Source organism: Channa argus, chromosome 7 (assembly GCF_033026475.1).
Source record: "Channa argus isolate prfri chromosome 7, Channa argus male v1.0, whole genome shotgun sequence".
Lineage (NCBI taxonomy): Eukaryota > Metazoa > Chordata > Actinopteri > Anabantiformes > Channidae > Channa > Channa argus.
In genome coordinates, this window is record NC_090203.1 from 10416876 (window position 1) to 10437571 (window position 20696).

At 39.1% G+C, this 20696-nt stretch overlaps 3 protein-coding genes across 9 annotated transcripts; 2 read left to right on the top strand and 1 right to left on the bottom strand.

Annotated features, from left to right (window-relative positions):
• Positions 1-369: 369 nt before the first annotated feature.
• casp2 (caspase 2, apoptosis-related cysteine peptidase) lies at positions 370-9301 on the bottom strand. Of its 4 annotated transcripts, none has more exons than XM_067511641.1 (12): positions 9156-9301; positions 8511-8674; positions 7601-7771; positions 7420-7491; positions 6764-6842; positions 6240-6331; positions 4659-4841; positions 4122-4250; positions 3928-4018; positions 3214-3414; positions 2138-2247; positions 370-2059 (listed from the first exon to the last, which is right to left on the bottom strand). In XM_067511641.1, exons 2-12 carry the CDS (start codon positions 8658-8660, stop codon positions 1925-1927), a joined length of 1413 nt encoding a protein of 470 aa, XP_067367742.1. In that variant the 5' UTR covers positions 8661-8674; positions 9156-9301; the 3' UTR covers positions 370-1924. The 4 variants fall into 4 exon arrangements, with proteins under 4 accessions (XP_067367742.1, XP_067367743.1, XP_067367741.1 ...); XM_067511642.1 differs by having other exon boundaries at positions 3226-3414; positions 7420-7494; XM_067511640.1 differs by having other exon boundaries at positions 7420-7494.
• Positions 9302-10464: 1163 nt separating this feature from the next.
• Positions 10465-16435, top strand: rap1gapl (RAP1 GTPase activating protein-like). Of its 3 annotated transcripts, none has more exons than XM_067511661.1 (19): positions 10465-10825; positions 10985-11017; positions 11167-11257; positions 11452-11487; positions 11576-11623; positions 11744-11941; positions 12024-12121; positions 12529-12607; positions 12859-12912; positions 13008-13091; positions 13202-13302; positions 13380-13509; positions 13604-13765; positions 14021-14110; positions 14501-14587; positions 14689-14844; positions 14944-15027; positions 15111-15130; positions 15218-16434. In XM_067511661.1, the coding sequence occupies exons 1-19, from the start codon at positions 10755-10757 to the stop codon at positions 15303-15305; spliced, it is 1710 nt and encodes a 569-aa protein (XP_067367762.1). In that variant the 5' UTR covers positions 10465-10754; the 3' UTR covers positions 15306-16434. The 3 variants fall into 3 exon arrangements, with proteins under 3 accessions (XP_067367762.1, XP_067367763.1, XP_067367764.1); XM_067511662.1 differs by having other exon boundaries at positions 14021-14092; positions 15218-16433; XM_067511663.1 differs by lacking the exon at positions 14501-14587 and having other exon boundaries at positions 14021-14092; positions 15218-16435.
• A 672-nt stretch (positions 16436-17107) lies between these two features.
• On the top strand, positions 17108-20036 carry LOC137130942 (glutathione S-transferase kappa 1-like). Of its 2 annotated transcripts, XM_067511667.1 has the most exons (7): positions 17108-17599; positions 17694-17775; positions 17871-17999; positions 18985-19130; positions 19201-19317; positions 19412-19505; positions 19842-20036. In XM_067511667.1, the coding sequence occupies exons 1-7, from the start codon at positions 17492-17494 to the stop codon at positions 19889-19891; spliced, it is 726 nt and encodes a 241-aa protein (XP_067367768.1). In that variant the 5' UTR covers positions 17108-17491; the 3' UTR covers positions 19892-20036. The 2 variants fall into 2 exon arrangements, with proteins under 2 accessions (XP_067367768.1, XP_067367767.1); XM_067511666.1 differs by having other exon boundaries at positions 17694-17999; positions 18985-19125; positions 19205-19317.
• Positions 20037-20696: the final 660 nt, after the last annotated feature.

A 20696-nucleotide genomic window follows, 5' to 3' on the forward strand; every position in this document is an offset into this window, starting at 1 on the left:
GGCCGGGCCTCTATCTGATACACTAAGAACATTATCACTGGGCGGCAGTCAGTGTGAGAGATACATACGTCCCAGTCACAACACGGGGAGACCTGAGCACAGCGGAATAGTGGGGAGCCAGTTATACTATACCTGAGAACGTGGAGGACAGGCTGTACACCGGGAACAACACACACAAACACAGCAACAAGGAGGATCAAATAAAGTGGAGCATGCACAGGAGCAGCCATGGTGCACATTCATAGAGAGGCCTCACACACAATCTACAGGATTAGGCCTTAAACAGGCACAAAAACATGCAGCCCCAAGCAAACTCAGTTACTTAGTTTCATACTCATACTGTAAAAATAATAAGCCTTAAAATGTGTCTTCTTTAGAAACCACGTCCTGTTTATTGTATAGAACATTTGGCAGTCATTGGCAATAACAGATGTAAAATCTCCCCCCCACCCCATCTCATGAGTATGGCAGCATATAGTTGACAATCAATACTGTTTCCATCACATGTTGTCTTTTCTCTTTAGTACAAAACTGCTGTAAGAAAACATACTTTATTTCTGCTCAGGGCTTTTTTGGTAAACATCGATGCTCACACCACCTTCAGTAACAGAGCCATATAGCCATTCTTTCCGTGTGGAGGGCAGGGTGCCAAAGTGTTACAGTATAATATGAAAGCCCCATCATGTCCATGGACATTTGTCTAATAGATTTTTACATGGCACAGGCTTTTGTAGAAAACTGCATATTGTTTATGGAAGACATAGGAAACACGTGTTTTGCACCTTACTATATCCGATATAGTAAAACAAAGTAGATGGACTAAATGTGAAGCAACCACACAGGGAGAACACTATTAGTAGTCAGAGTTAGCGTAAAGGTCAGAGTTCATACAGTAGGCGTATGACCCCACAAGTAGCACCACATTCCCCTGGCAGCCCACCACCCTGACAGAAACACATTTACAATACCACAGCTGATACATGAAGAGATTTGCAGGGTTGCAGTGGGTGACTCAATCGAATTGAACATTAAAAGCAGCTGACTGATTTTCAATCAGCAAAAGTGAAATAATATATGACAAAGATTTCTTTTTTTTAAGCTGCCCTCTAAATGTTTTTCTTCTTCATAAAACAAATAGCAAAAGGCAAAAAAGTGCTGTGGCTGAAGAGAGGAGTTTAAAACCTGCATTCTGTGTCTTTACTGTTTAGTTATCACTGCAGTTGACTGCAAGTAAAATAAAGTGGTCTGCAAACATGACAGAAAAGATTATTTGAACTGAAGGATAAATATTTTTGATTTAGTAAAGATGATGGAATGAATTTGTCTCGGCTGGGCTGCCCCCTGCCTGTCAATATACTAGAGACAAGAAAGAATCACAATTTAAACATTGTACACCTAAAAAGAGAACAGGATTAAAAATTCCTTATAAAAACAATTTGATAAAAAAAACAAAAGGCACAAAAATATATCTGTGTACAAAATACAGATTAAAAGAGAGTTGTGAATCCTCAAAGTAGCTGTGCAGTGAGAAAACAAAAATATATGTCTTTGACTAAAAATGATAAACATCTAAACTTCCTAACTGGCATATACACACACACACACACACACACACACACACACACACACACACACACACACACACACACACGCAAACAATACAAATAAGCCGCCTACTAATACAGTGTCCACTTCTGAGTCGATCACTTCTTTTTCTCACTTCGAACCACTTCCTTTCCTAGATTTGTGTGTGTGTGTGTGTGTGTGCATGTCCATTGGAGAAGCTAATATTCACAAATATCGGAACAAAATTGTATGTGAACTTGCAACTTGGGAATGTGTGAGTATGTGGCAGTTCTGTGCTCCTACTGAGAGGTTTCATTGCTAGGAATGGTCTGTGTGTTATTATGTGCATATTTGTATATCAATACTGGGGCTGGTACTTTGGGAACAGGTAGAGGTCTTTGCACAATGAGCTGGTGAACTCTGACATCTCTTTGCAACGATGGTGGGCAGTCCCTGGAGCGTAACCCTCTCGCTCCTTGATATGCCTGTTGACCTAGTGACAGAGATGAGAATTTTACAGTACTGTCTTGAAGGAACCCCCCCCACCCCAAAAGACGCCACTTCTATTCACCTGCACCAGGAGGTCTGCAACATGTGTGTCCCTGGCATGAAGCCGGAGCGCTGCGTTAAGATCCTGGATGAACCAGGATCCTCTCTTTGTATTTCGCATGGCTGCCGTGCCTTGAGTAAGAAGATAATACATAAATAAGTAACAGCTTAATACATTAGCTATGGATGCAAGGAGACAGAGCAAATGGAGTATCAAGTTTTAAAATGAGTGTAAACAGAAGCCATAACTCATTAATTCATGCCAACATGTAAAATATCAATGTGGATGTAAACAAATGATCAAATAAAGCAGAAGCAGAGAAATTGTCTTTATTTAATCCGTGTTTTTAGGGGCTTGCAGGTATATCCTCGAGCTGCTAGCCTTAAGCAGAGATGAGCAGTGGTTAAGTAGACTCTGATATTTGTCACGCAGGCAATAATTTTTGCATTTTCTAATATTATAGTTAGTGGAATAATTAAGTTAATAAACCTGTTTCTTCCAAGAACCAATAACATCAAAATACATAAATAGGTAATGTTCCTGAATATAATATGCTTCCTATACTTAACTGTTCTGCAACTACATTAACATTTGAACCAGAGATGTTTTAAGTCGTGGAGGGAACTGATCAAGAGTTCATTTGTGATTCCACAGTTGCTGCAAGTCACTAAAACTTTGCATGAGAAGAATAATTTCATCATGTCCATCTGTTCATCTGACATCATCGATTTTTATTCAGTTCCAATAAAAATAAAACATTTAATCAGAATTCTTATTTTAAAAGCAAGTATTTACTTACTAAATTTTTTTCATATCATGAAAAAGTCATTATTAATAGGCTTTTTTCATCATAGTTTTTGTTGATGGAACTAACACTAAAACAGATTTAATATGTAGAATTAGGTCTTTAAAGCTACTAATATCTTCCCATATTGGTTTGGTTGCAGCTCCCCCAACACAGACTGCATGCTTTATTTAAAACAGTGGCATGTTAAACTACAATAAAGTCTTTGTTGAGTAAGTTATAAACACCAATGTGATATTTGCTCTTCAAAAAAAGAAATACAACACAGAATAGCAAAAAATTACAAACTTACAAATTCTCTGACCTTTGAGAGATGCAAAGCCACAGATCATGTCAGAACGCTGAGGAAGTTTAATCCTAGGCCTTCCCATGTCCGTTCTATGTCTCGATTCTCCATCTCCTGGTCCCTCCCTCCCAGCATCGTGCTGTTCACAGCTCGGTGATGAGGTCCTTGCTGGTCCATCTATCTGTTCTACTCCACAGTCCATCTCCTCTGAAAAACAAGGTTTCAATTTAGCCTCTAACAGTTAACTTTACTTTTTAAATATTTAGTGCATAAACCAGGGCTTTAAATACATTTTTATGTTATTAAAACACGTGATTCTCTTTTGTCTAATAATGTCTAGTTAAATTAGGGCTGGACCTAAGGATTTGTCAGATGCATGATCAGCTGTGTACTGGAAGTCAGGCAAGAAAATCCATCACAAACAAACTAATTAGCACTGTCAAGTCACAAATTACATGCTTATGAAACAATATTGTACCAACACTGCAGAACACTGAAATCTGACACTGTGGTCCACAGCATCTGGAATTGTGTAGTTGATGGACAGCTTTGAAACTGCTCCCTAGGTTGTATGTCCCATGGGACAGAACATCCGGACACATGAAAGGACAAGCTGGCATCTATCTATTCACTTGCTCTTACACACATTCAGTAAACACACTTTGTGGATTACTCCTTATTGGTCTCGCTTAACTTTGCCTCCCAGTTGCAGCATTTTACCTCCTCTGCAGGCCTGGATGAAAAACATTTTTGGCTTGTTTTGCAGAAGTGGACAGTGTGCATTGTCAAAGGCTTCAAACACCCAGTCCAGCTGAAAAAGACCACATGACAAAGAGGTTACATGAAAAATTGCAAAAGGTGTATTGTTACTTCTGATATCATTCTACACACAAACAAAAGTGTCAAAAACACACCTGCAGAAGTTGTCCATCTGTGCCATACACAGCTCCTTCCACTCCGTGTGAGAGCAGACAGACCACAGAGCTGTCCATGGTCCGGTGGTCTGGCTGTCTGCTAAAGCTCTCAATACATGTCTTCATGCCCTACATAAAGAATGAGAAATCAGGAAAACTCTGGATGACAAAGAGTAGCCTGCATCAGGTTGGTAAGGCAACCATGTGGTTACACAGGTCACTCAGAATATAAGCAGTAACTGTGTCTGAGTTTCCTAATTTAATGTTGAGTTAAATGGATGGAAAGTGTGTTTAATTTATAGCAGCATAGTCACTCTGAACAGCTCTAAAAATGGGAACTAAGACATAAATCCTAATAAAATAATTTTCTTATAAACACTGGTCATATATGACTGTCTCTAAATAATTCAAGGTCACGAGGTTGTTCCTCTTCCTTTTAACAACTTCCTTTTTACTATGCCTGACAATTAAATGGATGGGTCGTTGTTTAAATAATGCCTTGTAAATACATATTCTACCTGTGTCGGTGTGTGTTACCTGAGCAGTGAGGTCTCTGTGCACAGTAACCAAGTAGTCCAGTTCTGTGAGAACCTTCCTGAGGACCTCATCATCAACTTCACCTCCCTTCCTGGGGTCAAGGTCAGGAGCAGAACAAGGGTCAAAGGTCACATTACTGATCACCAAGGCAAAGCCACGAGGGGACGAGCTCATTTTGTAAGACTGGAGAGGGAAAAGGGAAAACAAAAAATATGAATGAGAAATTAAGAAATTACAAAGCATATGGAAAAAATATAAATATAAAACCACACTAAAAAGACATTTTACTTGAATAGATTACATGATTACAACCCCAATTAAATAAAAGTTAGGACAATGTGTAAAAACATATCAGATGTTGAAACAGACATTTTACTCATCTCAAAAAAGAACAGGGGCAACAAAAGGCTGGAACAGTAATTGCTGCGAATAAAAAACCCAAATGGAGGAGTATTTGACAGCTAATTAGGTTATATCGCATCAGGTCAGTAACATGACTGGGTATGAAGAGCATTTCAGAGAGGCAGAGCCTCTTACATATAAAGATGGGCAGAGGTTCATCAATCTGTGCCAAACTGCATCTACAAATTGTGGAAGAATTTTCGAAAAATGTTCCCCAATGTACAATTGCGAAGACTTTGAAGATCCCATCATCTACAGTATATAATATCATCAAAGATTCAGAGAATTGGGAGGAATCTCTGTGATCAAGGGACAAGGCCAAATCAAAACTGGACGCTCGTTATCTTCAGGCCCTCAGGCAGCACTGCATTAAAAACAGACACGTTTCTCTACGGTGGTCAGATGAATCAAAATTTCTTTGGGAACCATGAGGCCATGTCCTGCAGACTAAAGAGGAGAGGGGACATCCAGCTTGTTATCAGTGGGCAGTTCAAAAGCCTGTATCTCTGATGGTATGGGGGTGCATTAGTATAAGACGTGGGCAGCTTACACATCTGGAAAGGCACCATTAATGCTGAGAAATACACAGAGGTTTTAGAGCAACATACGCTCCCATCCAGACAATGTGTCTTTCAGGGAAGACTGCATATTTCAGCAAGACAATGCTAAACCACATACTGCATCCATCACAATAGCATGGCTTAGCAAAAGAAGGGTCAAGGTGCTGAACTGGCCTGTCTGCAGCCGAGACCTTTCATCAATAGAAAACATTTGGTGCATCAAAAAACAAATAATTCAGCAACAAAGGCCCAGGACTCCAGAAAATTCCAGAAACTGGTCTCCTCACTTACCAGATGTTTACAGACTCATTGTTAAATGAAGAGGGGACGCTACACAATAGTGATCATCACCCTATTCCAACTTTTTTGAAATGTGTTACTGTGTCATGCAGTTTCAACATCTGATATGTTGTTTATGTTCTATTGAATTCTGTTAATACTTATGTTTTACACATCAACCCAACACTATCCCATTATTTTGAATTGGGGTTGTACTTCACAAATTAGTACAAGATACAATCCTTAAATTTTATGGCTCTCTGCATTCAGTCGTCTATATCATGCATTTCTTGTCAGGCCCACTGCATACCTATTAAGCTGACCAGGGGAAGTATTTTACCTGCTGGCAGTGTGAGAGGTAAAATTCTGGAGTGCATGGGAGCACAGGTGTGTTGATGGGACTATCTGCATCCAGGCTAAACTCCATGGACTCTGATGTAAACACAACACACACAAACATCGCCATGACACGGACATCTACCGATTACAAATTAAAACACTGATGTAAAGCTTTCATTGTCCACACCTGCCAGCAGTGGTGTGACAATAAACTTAATGCTGCAAGAGCTGTGAATGAGTCACTCTTTGGGTGTGGCACCTGCAGGTACCAACAGTATCAAAATTCTAGCACAAGCACACAGCTACATTTCTCTCAGTCAATAGGTTAAATCAGAAAATGCACTGCCTATGGATTATTTTTGAGCATTGATATGTTGAATTACCTGTCTCAAAAACTAACAAATCACCCTTCTGTCCGGATACCCCCTCGTGTCTCCAAAGAAACAGATATTAACATTTTGACAACACTGGACACAAGGAAACCTATGTTAATCAGAAAAGGGGCCTGAATGCAAGACCACTCACCATGTGTGCGTGCTCTCTTGGCTGAAATAGCTTCCTGTGTGGGAAGTGGGAGGGGAGAATCCACAAACCTCTGCAAATTCTAAATAATGCACAAAATAGAACAAATAGGGAAAAAAAAATTACCTGTTGTAATAGAAGCCACATTAGACAGATAAAAAGAAAGGCAAAGAATCAAGGATTTAGTTTTTTATTGTAACAGCAGCTGTTGTCTTCTGGATGAATATAACTGGAAAAATACAGTAGCTATTAAGGAATCTACTGCCTGCTGTGTTACTACATAAGTACACCATCTGGATTTCCAATGTAGGATGAACGTGATTTGTGATTCTCACATCTGTCTGCTTATCACTTTCTCTGCTCTTCATCCTCTGTCCCTCTTTGTTCCTGTCCTCCAACCTGACAGGGACAGATCCTCTGAATGATGACTCTGACCACTGGCAGCTATCTGAGGCTTGGCCTGGCTGTGATGTGGTGCTGGTTACCTCGCTCTTTTCCTCTCTGGCTACTAAGGATTTCTGCAGAAGACCACGTAACTATGGCATAATGTTTTTTGAGTTTCTTTTCATTAACCGGATTTCTTTGAGAATGTGTCACTAAACTGACAGCTGTGAAACCTGCAGTAGCTATGTTTGAGTGATCGTAGGCCCTCTGCTCACCTCTCGCTTCTTTGCTGTTGTCTCCATTACCAACCCACCTGCCTTTCTCTCTGGCTCTTCCTCATGCTGAATCTTCTGTGAGCAGAAAACAGCACTGCACTAGATCTATTAAGATTCTGCTATATGTAGCTTTTTGTTGTGTACTGTATGTGTTTGTTGATATGCACTGATGTTCATTTACCTCAATATTTCCTTCACTGCCATCTTTTTCTGGTGACTGTGCAAGCAGGTCACAGAGATGCTGCTGCTCAGTGTCTCGCAGAGCTGCACAGAAGCTGCTAAAGGCTCTGGGGCCTCGCTTTGGTAGAAGTAGTAACAAACGCCAGCTTCGTTTTTGTGAAGTTTGCTCAGCCTATAGGAGAACAAATACAAAGATCACCGACAGATTTATTAAAAGAGATTACTACTTCACCTGATATCATTTTCCATCCTAATAGCCCTAATAAAGATAAACCATCATCAGTGCCACTTTTACTAATGCCACTCCCATTAGGTTGGCTCAACAATGAACTAAATATTAAGGCAGACAGTAAAAGGGCATCTCATATGGTAATCACAAGCTGGAAAGAAGGCAAAAGGCTGAACCCAACCCAAGCCCAATTGCATCTCATGTCCAAACCTTACCTGAGCATTTTTTTTTACCTTGTACATACACAAACCCACTACAGGCTCCTCATTTTGGTATTTGTCCTATTTGTCCTAACTCTGTGATCAAAACCAACCCGAACCTGATTTCTAAATTTCTGCCAGGACCCTGTCTGATCCCTTTAGGTACCAAAGGGTCCCACTGGGCTTCGTTTGGGTATCCACCCTCTAGTTCAGCCAAATAGTACTTTTGCTTGAAGATGTTTAACAAAATAAAGTTTCTAATATCTTACACATATGATTCCTGTGATCATCTTACACCTCCACATATTTATGTTAGCGGCTCTGAATGGCAGGTTTAAAAACACTGATTTAATCCCTGGGTTTAATGCTGACGAAAAGGAACAGACAGCTGACACAAGTGTTTAATTGTCACCTGAAAAAAAAATCTGCTGACAAACTGTTTCCCTAAGGTAATATTATCAGAGGTGTTAGTGTTTACATACCATGATGCTCTCAGCCATGCTCTCGGTTAGGATGTCGTCTGCCTGCAGGGACTGGATGAGCATCTCATCCACCACCAGCTGTTTGCAGAGGACAGCAGAACGTTTCCGAAGAGCCTTCCTTTCCCGCTCCAGCATGCCACATTCCAACATCTTGCCCCAACAGACTAGGTGCAGGACAAATATCAATGTGTAACGTTACCATGACCTTAAAAACTCCAGCATCTTACTACAGAACATATTGTGGAATGCCGCAGTATCGTGGTACCCTATGATACTGCTGTACTCTCGCATATCGCTACGTTATTAACTATATTTAAATTAGCATCACAAAATATCTATGAATCAAGAGCATGTTTTCTAGCGACACAATAGTGAACCCATCAAAACTAAAACAATCATGAATGCTAGCTAAACAGTGCAGGTTAATGTAATAAAAACCGACATCAACGCAATATGTAGCGTTACATGCTTTTATAGAGAACAGACACTGATCTAAAAAAAAGTGTAGTTAGCCAACTGTATTTAACCTCAACCTAGAGGTTGGGGCTAAATAGCAATGCTAACGAGCTAGCTAGCCAACTTTGAGCGCCCTTCATTTTTTGCATGAAAATAACAGACATGATTCCTTCACAACCTTACTCTTACCGTTCTTCTATTTGTACAAGAGAATAGCAGAGTCCGCCAAAACTACAACGAAGTATTAGTGTGTTTCACCCGATTTCACGCAAATTAATAACAACATCTCGACCACACTTCTCCAACCAACTTCCGCGGGGTATGCAGTCCTGAACAAAAAGAGGGCGGGACAAACAGGTCGTTACTTTGGATTTAGACCAGTAAGATCACGGTGCATTTTGAGTGGCGTTGAAAATGGCCAATCCCCTCCCTATTACAGGTGCCACCTATCTGGCATCAAGGGGGGCATTTTGAATTTGAATGTGATTCTGTAAATAAGTGACCAGCTGATAGTGACAGTTTTGAAAACTGGCATAAATAAACACTGGCGCAACTAACAAAAAGAGTTAACAAAATGTGATTTAAAATAAAATGATTTATATTCATTTGATAATTAGTCAAAGTCAACTAAACAGCGGTTTATTAAGTAAGAGTATGTCATTCATTTATGATTTTTATTCTATTTATTTTATTCATGTATTTCTGTTTTATTTTATTTTAAGCCAATGCCAATTGGGCTACACAACACAAGAGATTTGCTGTTGTTCACTATTTAAAAAAGCAACTGTTTACATTATTGTATTTTAAGTTAAAAGTTAAGCTAAAATATGTCATTTGGAACAACTTTTTAAGTACCCTAATGAACAAGGTTTCCCTAATGGACAAAAATATAGAAAACTGACTCAAAATGATAACCAAGGAAGGTGCTTGGTTAGGAAATACACAAGGACTTTAAAACTTTTTTTAAAAAAATGGAAGGAGATCCCAAACAAAATTGTGACATTCATTCATTTCCGATTAATAAGCTCACTCTATTTGACTAACAATTGAAGTTAAACAAATGTTTTGCTAATATTTCTAAATCAAACAGTAGAGAGAAGTGAAACATATAAAAAACATTTTGCAATTTCTTTTTTTCTTCATTCCTAAAGATTTGTCTGCTTATCAATGTTTTATTTTAACAAGCTATAAATACTTCTCCCACCAACTATATAATTGTACCATTACATACATAATAAACCAAAACATAGTGTAAATTATACATGTTAGACACCATTTAAATATGTTTTCTTCCTCTCTGGGTCTGTCTCTTTTTGTCTTCCTCTCTCCCTCTCCTGAGGCCTACTTCACCCTCCCCTGCTGTCTATCTCCTCACCCTCACTGTGTGTGCTGTCAATAATTAATGATCCTTACTAACTCAAAGGGTAACAGGTCCAGAAAAAAAATGTCTCTGTCATTTATTTATTTATTTATAAGTCAATCTTTAAGCTCAGTCAGTCTGAGAAAGTGTTTATTCGAGCACGAGGATGAATGGCACGAAGCAGCCTGACCACCTCTGTTTTATAGTTTTTGTCAGCTGCTACACCTGTGACCACGAGTGGGTTAATGCTGCCTGTCTGGCTGACAGCAGGACGGAGGGAGGAAAGGGAAGCTTAAATGAGTGAGAGGCAGGGGGCAGAGAGGAGGAGGAGTGACAGAATGATAGGGTGAATTAATTCAGCCTTAACCAGCCCTGATTGACTCGGCAGCAAACTGGCATGTACATACATCCACAGTCACACTAGAGGCATGGAGAGAGAAAAGAGGAATGACAGTTCCTTCTCCAGGAAGAGAAGTTTTACTTTTGGGGCGTATGAAGGGTGAGTAAAGAATCTGTTTTTCTTAAATTAGCATTGACACTCTCTACAAAAAGACAATTGAATTGCTACACACACTGAATAAACAACATTGTTTTTGACATAAGGAATCCTGTCTGTTTAAGAGGATCTTTTGAGTGGTTCTCACTTCCTTGTTTACAGTGTGGACAGATTCCCATGTGCGGATGAAACGAGGTGAGGCGTTATTGTCCATTTTGTTGCAATTGTTTTAAGGTAACATTCAAACTTTATTGTGTATTGTGAGCTCTGATTGTGAGTTGTATTGTGAGCTGAATAAGAAGCAATATATTGTGCTTTCTTCCTATATCAACCTGTTGCTGCAGACCTGAATCTGCAGAGGACAGCCTACTGGACATCCTAGGCTCTCCTGCCGGTCAGAGCAAGCCTTTCCTCTCTGCTAGCAGCAATCAGAGGGTGATATAACATTATGTGCCCAGCATGCAGCTGTACCCCTTATTGTATGAATAGCCATATATTGCAATTTTGAGAAGGGAGTTTCCACTTGTAGCTCATGTATTTGTCATGTTCCTCTTCCACCCGATGTTTCACCTTCCCTTTCTCTCTGTCTGCATTTCTCTCTGACGTCTGCTGCCTGTCGTTCATAACAGGACACAGAGCTGTTTGAAATCATTGAAAAGCTGCAGGTGAGTTACAGTGTGATTGATCTTGTGTTGTCCAGCAATTTCTGAGCAGCAGAAGTTTCTTATCATCAATACTCCTCTTGTCCATCAGGGCAGCAGAATCAATGAGCAGCGATGTGAATTCCCCCTGCCTCTAAAGGTTAGTTTTTAACCTGAGAAGCTGAATCTATATGCTAATATAAACCGGTGTGGGTTTCCTTAAATAAGACAAAACAGGCCCTAAGGTTCATGCTCAAGTGCTTCTTCGTGTCTGTTTTAGTCTCAACTTTTAACAATAGGTGGAGAACTGCCACTCATCCTACCTTCGAAGTTGGGGGGCTACTGGATAGACCCCCCACTGGAGAGGGTTGCAGATGTGAGTCCCACCTCTTCCCACTTTGGCTTTGGTCCAGAGAGCTATGACATCATGGAAAGAGATGGAGAGGCCAAAATCTACCACGAGTTCTTCCGCTTGCGAGTTAGTAAATCTAAAATCTCAAGGGATACAGTACATTATGTAGAATATGTATTTATAATACAATTGCTTTTTCCTTTCCTAGTACCATCACTCTTTCATAGCGGTGGATCCATCTTTAGGTCCTCTGGTTCTCTCTGTCTGTTTGGAGGAAGACGAGAATAAGCTGCGGGTGATATTAAGGTGAAGACCTTTGGCCATGTTAGTTTGTAGACAGTGTTTTATATTCTGAGCTTCAAAAACATTTCAGCATTTATAATGTTTCAATATGCAGAGTTTGACACTAGTGGGGTGTTCATATTCATCAAATTAGGAAGTTTCTCTATGCTCAAATTAAATTATGAGTTTAAAACATAACCGTACATCTGCAATAATAGTTCAGTTCATTTGGATCTAACAACTTAAATTGGGGTGACAAGAAAACGTGAACCCTCACTTTCACACCATGAACGGGTGAAATTTATGGTCAGTAACTTGGCAATTTAAGTGATCTTGAAAGTGATTCTAAATTATTTAATGACAGAGAAAGAATGAGCATAGTTTTAATAAACTTGTAATGAGATAATTGAACGTTGTCTTTTGTGTCACAGAATGAAGGAGTGCTCCCTGCATGGAGTTTTCTCCTTGTCTCTTTTCCCCAACATCCCATCTGCTGTTGAATTAGCAAAGGTATCAAATAAATTATTTTGGTCATGGAAATGTAACCAGTTCTTACTTGTTGATACACTATCATGCTTAAAACTAAAAAGGAATAAAAAGTTAACTGTTTACTTCTGTAAAGTAATAAACTAGCAGTGCATGATAAATTATCCAATAACTCAGATTTGTACTTTTAGGTAGTGACGTAAATAATTATATTCTACCAGTGACAGTTGACTAATTATAAGAAATCTATAAAGTCACCATTTTATTTTGTCTAGATGCTATGTGATAGAGTAACCCTCTCAAAGTTTGAAGTGGTCAGCTACCTGAAGGTAATGTTCTAATTTTAATGAATAGAAAAAAGAACGACATATTATTTTAGAAAAATCCTCTCAAAGCCTACGACTACCTGTCACTTGATCCACAGGCTCCAGAACTTATAACTGCATTTGATGAGCACAGAGTGTCTCCAAATTTTAAGTTTGGCATTTTGTATCAAAAGGAAGGTCAGGTAAGGAAACCTGCTGTTTTACGTCTCAGTGTCCTGCATTCATAAAAATGACTGAAATGTGGAATCGTGTGAGAACCGTTCCTTCTCTGACAAGATCCATCTCTCTGTAGTTCACAGAGGAAGAGATACTAAGCAACAGTGATGAAAGTGAAGAGTTCAAAGAATTCCTGTCAATTCTGGGAGAGACGATACAACTGCAGGGCTTTGCCGGGTAGAGTATGCTGATGTTGTAAGCTGGAGAAGTGACACATGCAGTGTGTAAAATCATGTGAATTCTCCTTGTCTCAGCTTCAGGGGAGGACTGGATGTGTGTCATGGTCAGACTGGCACCGAAGCCGTCTTCACTTCCTTTCATGGGAGAGAAATCATGTTCCACGTTGCAACAAAGCTGCCTTTCACAGAGGGAGACCCACAGCAGGTTAGCCACTGTTTCAATAAGCATATTATTAGAAAACAGGTTTCTGAAACATACGGTGACACTATTTTTTCTCTTTCTCTCTCTTTATACCCAGTTACAAAGAAAAAGACACATTGGTAATGACATTGTAGCTTTGGTCTATCAGGAGGGCAAAACTCCTTTTCTGTCTGATGTTATCAAGTCTCACTTCTTGCACTGTTTCCTGGTGGTCCGGAGAATTCAGAGGGCGGAGGATACAGGAGCAGCTGCATACCAGGTGAGTGAAAACAAACTAAATCTGTCATAATCTATGTGTTCCAATTTACCATAAAAAAGCCTCATATAGTCCAACTTATCTTTAATAGATGTGTCAGTTCAAAGCATCCAACAATATATCGTATTTTACTTACCAAGTGGCACTTCTTATTGTAGTGGAGTACTTTTTTAGTCTTTCTCTATGTACTTCTGCCCACTCACATTATTAACCAGTAATGTCAGTCAGGCTCAAACACTTTTTTTCTGTTCTCTACAGGTGTCTGTCACAGCCAGAGAGGATGTTCCTTGTTTTGGTCCAGTTCTCCCAGACCCTCCGGTCTTCAAAGATGTAGGGACCAATAGTGAGGTCAACAAGTGCCAGCTGCTTTTATTTTTCTTAATACATCAAAAAATACATGTTGTAGCAGCATTCACATTTTAATACCTGCCTTTCCTTCGTCTGTCCAGCAGTTGTTGCTGTGTGCTCCCAATCTGCACACTGGTTCCTAACTTCCTCATTAACTTACTGTCTCATTGTCACACTTGTCTGAGGACACAGCAATAGAGCACAGCTAATTCCGTGTTTCTTATATTACCAATTCAATGCTGTTGCCTAACATTTCCTCATATTCATTTCTGCTTGATTTGCCTGTTTTGATTTTAGCATGCCTTCATATACCCATTGTCAATTTAACAAATCAATAACAAATTACTAAGAGGGTTCCCAAGTCTTCATTTCTTCTGTTGTGTCTTTTAGTGTTCTCTGCTAAGAGAATTCCTTCTAACTAAACTCATCAATGCAGAGATTTCCTGCTATAAGGCTGAGCGATTCAGCAAACTAGAGGTAGAAGAAAAACTGTTTTTATTCATGTTGTTTATAAGTGAGGTTCCAAGCATATTCTCTGCCCTTTTGACCTCAAATTTGTTTGACTCTCTCTCATGAAGCTCCGCACTCGTTCATCGCTTCTAGAGAGTCTGCAGGCCGAACTCTCCACCCGTTCGCAGTGTATGATGGGGGATCAATCACTTTCTGCTCTCCCTTCCTCTGATGGGGCACGTGGGGTGTCTGAAGGGAGTGGAGGATTCATTGAAAACTTTAAGGTGAATATTGGGCTCCCCTACATTTGAAGTCTCAGAAACTATATCCCGTTTGACTAAATTGTTTTTGTTGGACTTTCTAAAATTTGAATCTACTATTAGAGGGCCATCCGAGTGCGGAGCCACTCATTTGAGACACTAGTAGTACCCAGGAAGACTGGTGGCAGTGGATCACAGAAGCCAAAAGTAAAAATCCACATTTAAACAGAAAGTGTTTTTCTAAATAAACACTTACTATTTAAGATTCATATTTTTTATTTCTTTTACAGACAGAGAAAAATGGAGAGAGGTAAGGCTTGATAGAAATGGGTAAAAACAATTATGGTTTGTATAATCTGTGTTAGCAGTACACATAACTGTGTTCTCTTTTTTTCAGTGACAAATGTCCAGGAGCTCTGTCTCTTTCTGACAGTTTGGGACCAGCTGAACTCACAAACCAAACAAGTCCACAAGAAGAGACTTAAAGGGAAACATTCTAAAGTAGATCTTAGACATTAATATACATATAAAAATTGCTAGCCTATATGGTTACTACTTTATTATCCTGGTGGATGACTTATATGTAAATACAGTGTAAAAGTAAATAGTGTTTCTGAGAACATACATATTTTACTTCCACAGCAGTGATATTTTAGATTGATAAGAATCTTTAAATTGTATTTCAGTGAAATGTACAACATTGTTAGCAGAACAGTTCCACTGAAACATGATGTATCTTTACATTCATCAATGTAGAAAAGTATGTTAAGAGGTAAAGGGAAAGAGACAGACGTGGGCAAGACGTGGAAATAAAACTTATGAAACAGAAGAAGTATAGGCCTGTTTAATTTATGGTACAGTACAGGTGACATTTTAATGTAATATATATTTTTATTCATGATGGTGTGAATAGATTTAAATTTGTTGGAATGTTACCTAACTACAGTATATAAATAAAGTATTTAAAGACAAATTCATCATATAAAGAGAAGACAATTTGAAATTATTCCTTTACAAATCATAGGCTGTATAATACAGGTTTATTATGTTGAACTTTAACGTCCTGCCCATAGAAGTGTGTGAAATGCAGTGACAATGTGGATATATGGTCAAATATTAATTACCAACAATAATAAGATATTGATATAACAGGCATGTAAAATAATGTAAAACACATGGGGCAGGAGCCAGAACAAGGTTACCATCATTATCTTTCTGTGGTAAAACACCAGAGGACTAAACATAAGTTAGAGCACAGCAAAGACAACCAGGACAGCAAAAAAACTTTAAAACCTAAACCTTTCTTCAAACCTGTTACTTTCTACTTAAAACGAAAATAGATAGATAGTCAAGGCAGTTGTCTATGGACCACAGGGTCAGTGGTTCGATCCCTGCTCCTGGCTACATGTCGAAGTGTCCTTGGGCAAGACACTGAACCCCAAGTGGCTACCAGTGGGTCAGGTGAGCACCTTGCATGGCAGCCACCACCATCGGTGTGTGAATGGGTGAATAGGAATCAACATTGTAAAGTGCTTTCGATAAAAGTGCTATATAAGCGACTATTTACCATTTACCAAAACTATTATTCTGGCTTAAACACTTTTTGCCAATAAAAACTATATGTGAACTTGAAAAGAGACTGAATAATTCCGAATCAACAACAAAACTGCATTTTAGGTTTTCCATGTAAAATCTTACTGGGTCTACCCCAGTCTAGTAAGCAAAGATGAGTGAGATGAGAGTTTAGAACTTCCATGACACATACAATGACAATGGCCATAAAGATAGTGCATCTGGTTTTGAGCAGTTAAACTGAAAAACGTTAAACTGCAATGTACCAATATTTACATCTTCAGAGAGTTAGTTCAGAGAGTTATTGTCTCCCTTTATGGTGGAGTAGAAACACAAATTCAATTCCATCCCCAGCTGTGCAGTGCTGGTCCAAGCCCGGTAGAATTTGGGGAGGGTTGCGACAGGAAGGGCATCCGGAGTAAAACAAACTGGGCCAAATTAACATGCGGACATGATCCGCTGTGGCGACCCTGAACTCACGGGATAAGCCATAAGGACAAAAAAAGAAGAAGCACAAATTCAAAATATCAAAATAACACTTAATTTCTGGGAATGTATCTTGGAAATATGTATGTAGGAATCCTATAATTTAAGCTATATATTACTTAGCTTGTTTATTTTTAATGCCAAAATATTGCTGTACACTTCAGTCCAGTAGGTGGAGGTACTGCACCCTTCAAGGGTTTTTGTCATCTACAGGTTAAATAAGCGAAGAGGAATCAGTAGCACTACGCCTGCGTAGGAGACGTAAAGCGATATAATGGTTGTGCAGGTTTTCTAGTGGAGGGCAAAGATGTGACTGTGCATTTGGTTTAATAAACTATATAGTTGTGGCGGTCGGACCTTGTCAGAGAGCCGATCTGAATGATTTGCAGTTCCAGCTAACTGTAGCTAGCTTAAAGCTAACTTCCGTTATGTAAGTCTGTGGTAACAGCGACTTTAGCTAAACATTAGCCTAGAGTAAAACCACAGACTTGTTGGAATGCACTGCACTTGGTTATAAGTTACATCGTGCACTTGAACTCTGACACACTTAGCAGTGAAGCCCAAAGAACCGTTCTGGGAAGGCCACGCAAGTTTACACACATTTAAGACGTTGATGTTGAAAGTAAAAACCCCTGAACCAGCGGACCTGAATATGACCTCCAAGAAGGTGATCGAGTTGTTCTACGACGTTATCTCTCCATACTCCTGGCTTGGCTTTGAGGTTTGTGCTTCTTAGAAAAAATCTGCGTCGATTGAAATAACAGGCGTTATCAGCCCCTAGACTTCACACAGAGGAATTCTGGTTAATGTTTTAGGTGATGTGCCGCTACAGAAATGTGTGGAACATGGATTTGAAACTGCGACCTGCCTTTTTGGGTGGCATCATGCAAGCTACAGGCAAATAAACTTTTGGAACATGTATCAACTATTGAAGGTTGTCTGTTTCTTATCCACGGGTGTTACTGTCATGTACTGTTTATTTGTCACGACAGGCAACAAACCTCCAGCTGTGGTTCCAACCAAATTCATGTACATGAGCAAAGATCTGGCCCGCCTGACAGAGTACTTTGGGGTCCCCTTGCATCCTCCATCTGATCCTTTAGATACCATGTTCAATAAAGGTAAACACCAGTTGCATATGATGTGATCAGTGCTGACCCTTCTGAATTCTGCTCCTTCTCTGTGGATACTGCAATTTCTGTGCTAATTGGACCAAAACATTCGTTGAGGAACATGTACATCGTCAGCTCAAATAACAGTTTTTTTAAATTGATCATTCTTTTTCAAAGAATTACCTAGCTTCTCTTATGCAAGATGACCGTTAATTGTTGATTTTTCTTCTATCATCTATAATAGTAATATAGTAATGGTAGGTGCAATGTCTTTAGGGGTTGGATTGTGTTTGATTTGACATTTTAGAGGCAAAACAAAGCATTTTATCAAGAAAAATGTATGTAGAATGATCAATAATGAGAACAGGTGTTAGTTGTAGCCTAATTTTTAAACCATTTTATTCCTAATGGTACTTTTGATTCTAGTGTCTTCTCTATGATTTGGCTTTGCTTGATTTGTACATGCACCTGTGTCTCTTTGGATAAAAGTTAAATTTCTTAAAGTTTAAACACTTTAACTTTAAATTTGTTATAGTTAAAGTGATAATGTTAATGACTACTTTACCCACATGGGGGCAGCAGCTGTTTATAATTTTTTGTTCTTTATTTACACAGACAAGCAACTGTAGCTCAGTTGGTAAAGGCAGTCATCCACAGACCAAAGGGTCAGTGGCTCGATCCCCGGTCCCTGCTATATGCGGAAATGTCTATGGGCAACTGGTAGAAATTGGGGAGGGTTGCGTCAAATCAACATGCGGACGATGATCCCAAAGGACAAACATTTACGCAGACCCTAAGTTTGTGGTCACCAGATAAAATGCGGAGTGTGACACTAAAAGTTCAAAACAATGAGCTGAAACAATCTAAAAATTTCCATAGTGGCACACATTACCTAAATAAGATCTGGGGTACTGCTAGTAAAACACAAATTAAAAAGCAAAGCTAACAACATAACAACTTTCAGTTTTTGCTTTGTGCTATTTTCGTGGCCCAGGTTCTTTGTCTGCAATGCGCTTTCTAGTAGCAGTGCAAGAGAGGGAGAAGGGTGGACAAAAGCAGGTGGAGCAGGTGTCCAGGGAGCTGTGGATGAGGATTTGGAGTGAGGACAAAGACATCACTGAACCTGCATCCCTGTGTGAGGTATCAAAATATTCAGCCTGGTTGCATTAATAATCTTAAACATTATTTAATATTCACACTTTGTTTGCAGGCAGCAATGAAAGCGGGATTGTCTGGCAGTGAGATTAAGGAAGTGCTGGAGCTGTTTAATTCAAAGGAGATAAAAGACAAACTGAAAAGCACAACAGCAGCTGCACTTAAATATGGGGTCAGTTGTCCCTTAGTTGTCTGTGAGGATTCAGATAGGACACACAAGACATTACAAAATAATGAAAATAGTCTCCCCTGCTGCGTTTTCCCAGGCATTTGGCTTCCCCATGGTGGTGTGTCATATAAATGGAAAGCCAGAGATGTTTTTTGGATCTGACAGATTTGAGCTCATGGCCCACTGCATTGGTAAGACTAATAATCACTCCCACTTCTCCTCGAAATTACAACCCCTATCTGATATGTTGTTTATGTTCTACTGTGCAAAAAATGTGGGTTGATGAGGTTTGCAAATCATTGCATTCTATTTTTATTTTTGTTATACACATTGTCCCAGCATCTTTGGAATTGGGGTTGCAATAAAATATTTATCATTAATAAATAGAAAAAGACGTAATTGTAAAGTGATAATATAACATTCAAAATCACACTTCACACAGCTCTTATCTACTGTTGCATTCGCTGTGAGTCGCCATTCATCTGAGAATTAGCTAGTCAATTCAGTCTCATTTTATTCTGTTTCAGGAGAGAAGTGGCTGGGACCTCAGCCTGAAAAATCAGCTGCTAAGCTGTGAGATGAAAGCCATCTTCAAACACTCTTAGTGTGCTCACACATTCTGGAATCTAATACTTACAAAGCATGTTCTTTGCTGTGCCTTCTGACATGAAGCACCACTTTTTCAGTAGACCAGGATAACAAATAAATTACATACAAACTAATATTATTGCAGTGTTAATTGTGTTCCAATTAAAGGAAGGTTGAACTTTTTCATTTCTTTAACCTCATAGTAATCGAAAATACATTTTTGACACATCGTAAATCTCTGTTTGCATCAGTGGTTACAGCGTTAAGTTCCTGAGTTTAAAACCATGGGCAGGAAGTCGAGCAGAGGTCTGAACAGGACGCTGTACATAGTAGATAACGGATTTTGCATTAAATCTAAATGATGAAATACATTAAACGTCATGCCATGTATCTAAACATAGTATAGCAAAAAATCAGTTTATTCCTAATTTTACACAGAGCTTATACATTTTAATTTTAGGTGGGGATGTGTGTTAGTTTTTTTTTTTTTTTTTTTTTTTTTTTCTACTTGTTAGCAAATGTGGTATACGGATAAAACGATTAAGCGTGGTGCATGTCTTATCTCCATATGAATCTAGGGCCTACAGTCTGACTCTACAGGAGTCAGATTATGGTTATGTTTGGCTGTGCAGTGCCTTGTTACTGGTTACTCTGCTTAGTCCAGTACCTTGTTTATTAAATTGCCAACTTCCATTTGTTTATATTTTTTTGATTTTTAGAACATAACGTGAATAATGTTGCAGAACTTTATTCATGCTACATTTTTCTTTTTCTTGTATTATAACGTTCTCTTT

Excerpts from the sequence above, each read along its gene's own strand:
- casp2 (XM_067511640.1), bottom strand. The coding sequence starts at position 8,660 with ATGTTGGAATGTGGCATGCTGGAGCGGGAAAGGAAGGCTCTTCGGAAA. Across the intron at positions 6,843-7,419 it reads CAACAGCAAAGAAGCGAGAG|AATTTGCAGAGGTTTGTGGA; the intron begins GTGAGCAGAGGG and ends TGCATTATTTAG. Across the intron at positions 4,842-6,239 it reads ACCTCTCACACTGCCAGCAG|TCTTACAAAATGAGCTCGTC; the intron begins GTAAAATACTTC and ends TTCCCTCTCCAG.
- rap1gapl (XM_067511661.1), top strand. The coding sequence starts at position 10,755 with ATGGAGAGAGAAAAGAGGAATGACAGTTCCTTCTCCAGGAAGAGAAGT. Across the intron at positions 11,018-11,166 it reads CCATGTGCGGATGAAACGAG|ACCTGAATCTGCAGAGGACA; the intron begins GTGAGGCGTTAT and ends CTGTTGCTGCAG. Across the intron at positions 11,942-12,023 it reads ACGAGTTCTTCCGCTTGCGA|TACCATCACTCTTTCATAGC; the intron begins GTTAGTAAATCT and ends TTCCTTTCCTAG.
- LOC137130942 (XM_067511667.1), top strand. The coding sequence starts at position 17,492 with ATGTTGAAAGTAAAAACCCCTGAACCAGCGGACCTGAATATGACCTCC. Across the intron at positions 17,776-17,870 it reads TGGCATCATGCAAGCTACAG|GCAACAAACCTCCAGCTGTG; the intron begins GCAAATAAACTT and ends TTGTCACGACAG. Across the intron at positions 18,000-18,984 it reads AGATACCATGTTCAATAAAG|GTTCTTTGTCTGCAATGCGC; the intron begins GTAAACACCAGT and ends TTCGTGGCCCAG.